The sequence below is a fragment of the Telmatherina bonti genome (genome assembly GCF_933228915.1).
Source record: "Telmatherina bonti genome assembly, chromosome: 23".
Classification (NCBI taxonomy): Eukaryota; Metazoa; Chordata; class Actinopteri; order Atheriniformes; family Telmatherinidae; genus Telmatherina; species Telmatherina bonti.
This window is the reverse complement of record NC_136632.1, coordinates 28,250,208-28,259,843: the sequence shown is the minus strand read 5'-3', so window position 1 is coordinate 28,259,843 and position 9,636 is coordinate 28,250,208. Positions and strand designations below refer to the sequence as shown.

The 9,636-nt window shown below is 53.2% G+C and overlaps 1 protein-coding gene across 2 annotated transcripts in view; it reads right to left on the bottom strand.

Annotated features, from left to right (window-relative positions):
* tbk1 (TANK-binding kinase 1) overlaps positions 1-8,159 on the bottom strand; it is a 19,955-nt gene extending 11,796 nt beyond the window's left edge. For both annotated transcript variants that reach the window (XM_079263266.1, XM_079263267.1), the window contains exons 1-11: positions 8,119-8,159; positions 7,175-7,281; positions 3,352-3,492; positions 3,091-3,220; positions 2,501-2,682; positions 2,273-2,433; positions 2,078-2,188; positions 1,828-2,007; positions 1,553-1,749; positions 1,419-1,477; positions 986-1,077 (exon numbers count right to left, since the gene is read on the bottom strand). In XM_079263266.1, the coding sequence (XP_079119392.1) occupies positions 986-1,077; positions 1,419-1,477; positions 1,553-1,749; positions 1,828-2,007; positions 2,078-2,188; positions 2,273-2,433; positions 2,501-2,682; positions 3,091-3,220; positions 3,352-3,492; positions 7,175-7,261 (1,340 nt within the window). In that variant the 5' untranslated portion in view covers positions 7,262-7,281; positions 8,119-8,159. The remainder of the gene's footprint in view (positions 1-985; positions 1,078-1,418; positions 1,478-1,552; positions 1,750-1,827; positions 2,008-2,077; positions 2,189-2,272; positions 2,434-2,500; positions 2,683-3,090; positions 3,221-3,351; positions 3,493-7,174; positions 7,282-8,118) is intronic.
* Positions 8,160-9,636: the final 1,477 nt, after the last annotated feature.

Here is a 9,636-nt window from a genome sequence, read left to right as displayed (position 1 = left end):
AGGATTTAGCTTATCACCTGAAAACTGACCCAAGTTATTTAACTGAGACAGCAGGGGGTCAGGCGGTGTTGTGGTTTGAAAGAAAAAGTTAAAAGTCATCTGCATATCGTGCCACCCTATGTTCAGATCCTTCCTTCCATACTCCTGGGCTCTCTTTACAAGAGGGAAGGGCAGCCGCGAGCGGTTCTACAGCAAGCTGGAAAACAAGGGTAATGGGCATCCCAGTTCCTCTGTGGAGATGGGATGGATGTGACAGATGGGAATAGGTTAGTACTGAAGCAGAAGGAGAGGAATATAACAGATAAAACCATGAAACTAAACTTTTTTCAGACAGCAAACAGATAAGCCGACTCCACCCGATCAAATGGCTTCTCTGCATCGAGGGAAAGGACGCGTTCAGGGACCGGGGATATGGGGGAATAGAGTATACTAAATAATCGTCGAGACCCAAAGTAAGAATGACGGTTCTTAATCAACAGTAATGTTTTATTGAAGCACCAAAGGTGTTTCTGTGGAGGAAAGTTCAAAATACCTAATTGTTATATCACGGCAGTGTGGTCTGAGACTTTTTGAGGTATTTAACTTTGTGTTTTCTGTTCAGTTTACTTTTGTTCCTTAAAAAGTGAATTTTATGTGTTTTTTTATATAAAAGCACATGGTTGTGATAATTAATTTAATTGTTTTTTTTTGTTTTCAGTGTTTTTGATTAAAGAATTTAATTTTTTCTTTGAATTTCCTTACTTTTTTTTTTATAAAATATACAATTTTTTCAGCCTAAGGTTTTCATTTCACTTTTAATAAATTTTCTTGAAATAATTTGTTTTGATTGAATCTTTTTCTACTGATATTATTTTCCTTACCATTAAAATATATATTTAAAAAACTTATTCTTGAATTTCTTTTACGTAATAAATGTATTTCTTGTGACAAGATGTTCTTTTTTGCGTGTTTCTGGGTTTCGTCCACGCCAACGGTCTGAACTTACATCAAACCGCGAACTCCTTTCCGAACCAGCTCCTGGTAGATCAGCAGAGATTCCGAGGTTTTCCATAAATGTCCGACGTCTCCTGCAAAAGTCTGAAGACATCACACGGGTCAGACAGGTCACATGACCAAACATATGAGGGTGCGTTCAGGTACATCAGGATTTTCTAACCACAGTTAAAGTTTGAAGGAAAAAAAAAAAGAATTTCCTGTTAAACTGTCAGATATGAGCGAACAGCGGCCCACGGTCCGAATCAGGTCCGAATCTGGGCCGAGACCGGTCCGAATCAGGTCCGAATCCGGGCCGAGACCGGCCCTACATGATCAACGGGCGGTCCCTGATGTCAGTGGTCATCAGACCGCCGGCAACAGGAACACGACCCACACACATGTGGGAGCAGGCAGGTGAGAAGAAGTGGGCGGGGCTTGTCTACCTTGGCGTAGCTGGCGTCCAGGTCGAGGTCGTAACGAGGCTGAACTTTGGGAGGACTCGCTGTGAAGATAGAAACAGAGACACTGTTTGCACCACCTGAATCAGCTGGGGGGGGACCAGAAGCGCGTCTCGTACGGTCTTCGAAGATCAGTCCCACGGTGGCGACGGACTCGCGGCTGACAAGCATGATGGGATTGTCCCGGGAGGTTTTGGGGAAGGTTTTGGCCTGGCGGTTGGCGTCCAGAAGGAGGCGGCGGCCCTCATACAGCAGCTCCTGGTTGTGCAGCGGGATGCTGGTCCGGCGACAGAGCAGCTCCTGGAACAGCGCCGCCCTGTGGGTGCAGGCAGAACAGCGGCGGTCAGACGTAGACGAGGGGGCGGGTCCGGACGGAAGCGGCGGCGGTGCTCACGTGTTGTACTCGTGGATGTAGACGTGGTGCAGCGTGGCCTGCTGTAGGCTGAAGACATAAACCACGGTCCGGTGGAGGATGTCGTTTGTCTCGGCGAAGAACTGATCGAAGCCCCAACATTTCTCCTGGTCCGCCTCCAGGATGTTGGCGAGAACCGGAGTCAGGAGGCTCTGGAGGCCCCTGAAAGAGAGGAGGAGATGGCGTTGGCGAGGGGCGCCGGCGGAGGACAGCCCTGTCCCATCCTGCTTACTTGGAAAGACTGCAGGAAACAGGCATCTCTGTGCTCCACTCGATCTTCCCGTTCTCACTCTTCTGATGTCCGGAGATCGTTCCCGACGGCTTCTCCGTGATGATTTTATACCTGAGGAACAAAACGACACGCCTGATGTCAGCGGACCTGTTCTCCGGCGCAGCCCTGAACTCCGATGCCGCCTCTGGCTCTTACATCACTTCCTTGTTCCTGCGCGGACCCTCGAACGGCCGGAACGGGAGGCTGCCGGTGGCGGCGTGGTAGAACGTCACGCCGATGCTCCACAGGTCCACCGTGGCGCCGTACTTCTTCTGGTGGTCCTTCCTCAGCACCGCCCGCTCGTACATGTCCGGGTGCTGCGCGACAAGAGCCGTTGGAGGCGTTGCCATGGTGACTGATCAGGTGCATGCACAGTTTCCTCACCAGGTACTCCTCGGTCCCGTACAGGGACACGAACTGCTCGTCATCCTCCAGCTCTCGGGCGGCGCCGAAGTCCGTCAGCTTGTAGACGGAGCGACCTTCCTCGCCGATCACACGCATGATGTTTCCAGGTTTGATGTCGCGGTGAACGATGCCGTACTCCCTCAGGTGGTTCATGCCGGCCACTGCAGGACAACGTTTCATAACACCAACAGGAACCTTGCTTCCTCATTTCCAGGTAACTCGTTGGCTGCCAGCATGGCGACGACTGAGGGCGCCACCGCCTGCGTCTGGCCGGACCCACGGATTTGGCCGGGTGCGTGCGTTTGGGCGTCTTCGGGTCGCGCAGATATGAGGAAGCTTTGATGCACGCACCTCGCCAAACCCACTTTCCACACACAGAACCTGCAGAACCGTCTCTGAATGAAAAAAGACGGCTTTGGCAGCCAGCGAGTTACTTCTGGACGCCTCGAGACATAAACATCTGCAGAGAGGGACAGCCTGCCTCCTGATGAGAGAGATGCACCTCACCGACCAGATGTAGTTCAGAGTTCAGACTGAAACATTTGGATGGAAACCGTCAGTTTTCTCACCAACATCATGAAGGACGATGAGGAACTCGTCCTCTGGGAGGCCGTAGGCGTTGGAGGGCTCCTCCAGGACGGTGTAGAGACTCCCGCAGGGACAGTACTCCATCACCAGAACCTTGTGACGGGTGTTGGACTGAGAGACAGCAGGAAGGATGAAGGAGTCAGACATGTCTTCTTTGAAAAGTTCAGGTTGAAGCACTTGTCAGACCAGACTCAGGGCAAAAGAAACCAAGGGAAGGGAGCCTTCGTCTGATCAATACTGACCTCTTCCTCCACCGCAAACAGTTTCACAATGTTCTTGTGGTTGAGTTTCTTCAGAACCTCGAACTCTCTCATCTGGACGTCCAGCGGCCGCAGAAAGCTCAGGTTGTTGAACACCTTCACGGCATAGAGGTCGCCGGTTTTCTGCAAACGCACACTTATCAATAATCCACACCACTGATCAATAATCCACACCACTGATCAATAACCCACACACTGATCAATAACCCACACCACTGATCAATAACCCACACCACTGATCAATAATCCACACCACTGATCAATAACCCACACACTGATCAATAATCCACACCACTGATCAATAATCCACACCACTGATCAATAACCCACACCACTGATCAATAACCCACACCACTGATCAATAACCCACACACTGATCAATAACCCACACCACTGATCAATAATCCACACACTGATCAATAACCCACACCACTGATCAATAACCCACACACTGATCAATAATCCACACCACTGATCAATAACCCACACACTGATCAATAATCCACACCACTGATCAATAACCCACACCACTGATCAATAACCCACACCACTGATCAATAATCCACACACTGATCAATAACCCACACCACTGATCAATAACCCACACACTGATCAATAATCCACACCACTGATCAATAATCCACACCACTGATCAATAACCCACACCACTGATCAATAACCCACACCACTGATCAATAATCCACAACACTGATCAATAACCCACACCACTGATCAATAACCCACACCACTGATCAATAACCCACACCACTGATCAATAACCCACACCACTGATCAATAACCCACAACACACAAACATCTGGACGTTTCACTGCATCTGAACATTTTATTGGTAAAAAGCTGCTTTGCAGTGAGACTGGACAGACCGGGTCCGGGTTGCTGCCGGGTTACGGCGTGTTGAGGCGCGGCATGGCGTGTCGAGGGACGTCAAGGCGTGTCGAGGGACGTCAAGGCCTGTCGAGGGACGTCATGGCGTGTTTTAGGCACGGCACGGCGTGTCGAGGGACGTCAAGGCGTGTCGGGGGACGTCAAGGCGTGTCGGGGGACGTCAAGGCGTGTCGGGGGACGTCATGGCGTGTCGAGGGACGTCGTGCCGTGTCGAGGGACCTCAAGGCGTGTCGAGGGACGGCATGGCGTGTTTTAGGCGCGGCATGGCGTGTCGAGGGACGTCATGGCGTGTCGAGGGACGTCAAGGCGTGTCGAGGGACGTCATGGCGTGTCGAGGGACGTCAAGGCGTGTCGAGGGACGTCAAGGCGTGTCGAGGGACGTCATGGCGTGTTTTAGGCGCGGCATGGCGTGTCGAGGGACGTCAAGGCGTGTCGAGGGACGTCAAGGCGTGTCGAGGGACGTCAAGGCGTGTCGAGGGACGTCATGGCGTGTCGAGGGACGTCATGGCGTGTCGAGGGACGTCAAGGCGTGTCGAGGGACGTCAAGGCGTGTCGAGGGACGTCATGGCGTGTCGGGGGACGTCAAGGCGTGTCGAGGGACGTCATGGCGTGTCGGGGGACGTCATGGCGTGTCGAGGGACGTCATGGCGTGTTGAGGGACGTCAAGGCGTGTCGAGGGACGTCATGGCGTGTCGGGGGACGTCAAGGCGTGTCGAGGGACGTCATGGCGTGTCGGGGGACGTCATGGCGTGTCATGTAGTGTCGAGATGTGTCGAGACGTGTCATGGAGTGTCGAGACGTGTTGAGGCACGGCATGGCGTGTCGAGGGATGTCAAGGCGTGTTTTAGTCGCGGCATGGTGTGTCAAGGGACGTCAAGGCGTGTCGAGGGACGTCATGGCGTGTCGAGGGACGTCAAGGCGTGTCGAGGCGCGGCATGGCGTGTCGAGGGACGTCAAGGCGTGTCGAGGGACGTCATGGCGTGTCGAGGGACGGCATGGCGTGTTTTAGGCGCGGCATGGCGTGTCGGGGGACGTCAAGGCGTGTCGGGGGACGTCAAGGCGTGTCGAGGGACGTCAAGGCGTGTCGAGGGACGTCATGGCGTGTCGAGGGACGTCATGGCGTGTCGAGGGACGTCAAGGCGTGTCGAGGGACGTCATGGCGTGTCGAGGGACGGCATGGCGTGTTTTAGGCACGGCATGGCGTGTCGGGGGACGTCAAGGCGTGTCGGGGGACGTCAAGGCGTGTCGGGGGACGTCATGGCGTGTCGAGGGACGGCATGGCGTGTCGAGGCATGTCATGGCGTGTCGAGGCGTGTCATGGCGTGTCGAGGCGTGTCGAGGGACGTCAAGGCGTGTCGAGGGACGTCAAGGCGTGTCGAGGGACGTCATGGCGTGTCGAGGGACATCATGGCGTGTCGAGGGACGGCATGGCGTGTTTTAGGCGCGGCATGGCGTGTCGAGGGACGTCAAGGCGTGTCGAGGGACGTCGTGGCGTGTCGAGGGACGTCGTGGCGTGTCGAGGGACGTCGTGCCGTGTCGAGGGACGGCATGGCGTGTCGAGGGACGGCATGGCGTGTTTTAGGCGCGGCATGGCGTGTCGAGGGACGTCAAGGCGTGTCGAGGGACGTCATGGCGTGTCGAGGGACGTCAAGGCGTGTCGAGGCGCGGCATGGCGTGTCGAGGGACGTCATGGCGTGTCGAGGGATGTCAAGGCGTGTTTTAGTCGCGGCATGGCGTGTCGAGGGACGTCAAGGCGTGTCGAGGGACGTCATGGCGTGTCGAGGGACGTCAAGGCGTGTCGAGGCGCGGCATGGCGTGTCGAGGGACGTCAAGGCGTGTCAAGGCGTGTCGAGGCGTGTCATGGCGTGTCGAGGCGTGTCATGGCGTGTCGAGACGTGTCATGGAGTGTCGAGACGTGTCATGGAGTGTCGAGACGTGTCATGGCGTGTCGAGAAGTGTCATGGCGTGTCGAGGCGTGTCATGGAGTGTCGAGGCGTGTCATGGAGTGTAGAGGCGTGTCATGTAGTGTCGAGATGTGTCGAGACGTGTCATGGAGTGTCGAGACGTGTTGAGGCATGTCATGGCGTGTTGAGGCGTGTCATGGAGTGTCGAGACCTGTCATGGCGTGTCGAGGCGCGGCATGGCGTGTCGAGGCGCGGCATGGCGTGTCGAGGCGCGGCATGGCGTGTCGAGGCGCGGCATGGCGTGTCGAGGCGCGGCATGGCGTGTCGAGGCATGTCATGGCGTGTCGAGGCGTGTCATGGCGTGTCGAGGCGTGTCGAGACGTGTCATGGCGTGTCGAGGCGTGTCATGGCGTGTCGAGGCGTGTCGAGGCGTGTCATGGCGTGTCGAGGCGTGTCATGGCGTGTCATGGCGTGTCGAGGCGTGTTGAGACGTGTCATGGCGTGTCGAGGCGTGTCGAGGCGCGGCATGGCGTGTCGAGGCATGTCATGGCGTGTCGAGGCGTGTCATGGCGTGTCGAGGCGTGTCGAGACGTGTCATGGCGTGTCGAGGCGTGTCATGGCGTGTCGAGGCGTGTCGAGGCGTGTCATGGCGTGTCGAGGCGTGTCATGGCGTGTCATGGCGTGTCATGGCGTGTCGAGGCGTGTCGAGACGTGTCATGGCGTGTTGAGGCGTGTTGAGGCGTGTCGAGACGTGTCATGGCGTGTCGAGGCGTGTCATGCCGTGTCAAGGCACGTCATGGCGTGTCGAGGTGCGGCATGGCGTGTCGAGGCATGTCATGGCGTGTCGAGGCATGTCATGGCGTGTCGAGGCGCGTCATGGCGTGTCGAGGCGTGTCGAGACGTGTCATGGCGTGTCGAGGCGTGTCATGGCGTGTCGAGGCGTGTCATGGCGTGTCATGGCGTGTCGAGGCGTGTCGAGACATGTCATGGCGTACCTTGTGGCGGCCGCGGTACACGTTGGCCGTGGCGCCCTGCCCCAGCAGGTCTGAGATCAGCCACAGGTAGTTGGTGGTGCTCTGCATGCTGACAGCTGCAACTGATCCTGGAAACACGAGGATGGCCGATCAATACAGCTCAGCACCAATCACACATCAAGCAGCTGATCAATACTGAAGCATGACCCTTTACTTCACTGATCTGCAACCAATCTATGCAACACTAATAGCTGATATTTCACACTTTTAACATCTGATTGACTGATTAACATGAATAAAAAAAAAACATAATTAATGCAGGAACATAAAGTGATTAATAAACCTGGTACAGAGGATCAATAACTGCTTGATAAGCTACCAAATGGATCAATAAACGGGTGGAGACGTCGCGCAGCGGAAGCCACGCCCACTTCCCCGGTAAATAAAAACAAAGTGATTGAAAGGCCGACCGCAGGACGTCCCTGCGTCATGACGTCACCGCGGTGGGTGGGAAATCCCCGCTCGCGGCCTAAAACAACAAAAACCGTGAAGTACGCGCGACGTGACGATGAAACAGCTAATTACTGCGAATAAAAATGATCGATGATGGTATTGATTCCTGGTGATTTTTGTTTTCTTCTCCTGATTGGTCGCTGAGGACTGCACGCGGAAACGCAGCACCTCCACCTGCGCAGCTCGGAACGTCTCGGTTCCGTCCAGTTTCAGCCTTCTGACGCCGCCATGGACCGGACCGGCACTGAACCCGGACCGGACCCGGTCCGGACCGGGTCCAAACCCGCATGTAGCTCCCGTTAATGAACCGAACCAGAACCTGGTCATGTTGGACCTTCGTTCCGGTCCAACATGACCAGGTGAACCTAACAAACATCCTGAGAGGAAACTTTGTTTCTACATCAAAGCTTATCAAATTAAAAACATTTTTATTATTTTGTTTATTTCCCAACCTTCTCTCTGCGACCGACTCCTCTCCTTCCGCAGTTTCCTGCTCACGTGACAGCGGAGGTCTAATCAGGGCGCCGGACGCTGGGTGGGCGGGGTCAGGCTGTTACCGTAACATGTGGAGAAGCAGGAGCATCTAAAACAAACAACGTGAAAACGGATAAATTTGTTTTTACTTGTTCTGTTCTGTAAAACGGATCAATTTGTTGTTTTCAGTTGCTGTATTCTGCAAAGTTTCTCTGCTTTTGACCATCGCGTGACTAAAGGACAAAGCAAACATGCGCAGATGAGAAATGCGACAGTAGGAGGGGCTGAAAGGTAAACTCCCTTATTACGGTTAAAAATAATTTATTGTTAAATCAAAAGTGAAACTAATTCAAGGCTACGTTGGGTTTATCTGTGAATTTACCAATCTTTTAGATTTTTAAAAGCTGCACACCAAAAACTAATTTTACAGCCTTGATCCCATGACAAATAGGTATGTGTGTAAAATCGAAGTAAAAGCAGAATAAATTTTTTAAAAAAAATCTCATTCATCCATAAATTATATTCCCAAAAGAAGAAAAACATAAAATGATGGAACTAAGATATTTTATCATTTGATGGATAAGTTACGATCATATGAGCTGACTGTGGCTGCAACACCTCTGTGAAACGCTAGAAAGGCTGGAAAACATCTGGAGGAGAATCTGACAACAAACCAGGTTAATTAGCGACTGGTCGGTAACATGACTGGGTATAAAAGCAGCATTTCAGAGAAAGTCTCTTAAATGAGAAGATTTAAAAGGAATCACTGTACGCGCAGAATGCGGCAGGATGCTGGTGATCTACTGGAAATACCTGCAGGAAAAGGTCCAGAAACCAGTGTGAACCCACTTCAGCCTGAAATCCACACATGCAGGTTAAAGCCCCATCATATGTGAAGAGGATTCAGATCCATCTTCTCTGGACCAAAAAAAAAAGCAGGAATCCAGCCGTAGAGCAGCTAGAATCCTGCAGTCCGGTTTCCTGGCAGTTCTCTGATTCTTATAAAATTTCAGCTCAGATTTTCCATGAAATGATAAAATTTCCCATTTTTAACATCTGATAAGTAGTTTGTCTTCTACTAGGAGCAAAATATGACAGAATATTTTACACAGATCTGCTGATGTGGTTTTTATTGACAGACATGTAAAAACAACACAGATGGTTGTAATCTCCAGTTTAACTCCTATCTTATCCGGGGTCGGGTCGCGGGGGCAGCAGCCTAAGCAGGGAAGCCCAGACTTCCCTCTCCCCAGCCACATTTGCCAGCTCTGCGGGGGGGATCCCGAGGCGTTCCCAGGCCAGCCGAGAGATATAATCCCTCCAGCGTGTCCTGGGTCTTCCCCGGGGTCTCCTGCCAGAGGGACGTGCCAGAAACACCTCACCAGGGAGGTCCAGGAGGCATCCTGACCAGATGCCTGAGCCACCTCAACTGGTTCCTCTCGATGCGGAGGAGCAGCGGCTCGAACCAAACCAGATCCCCATCTCCACTGTGCACA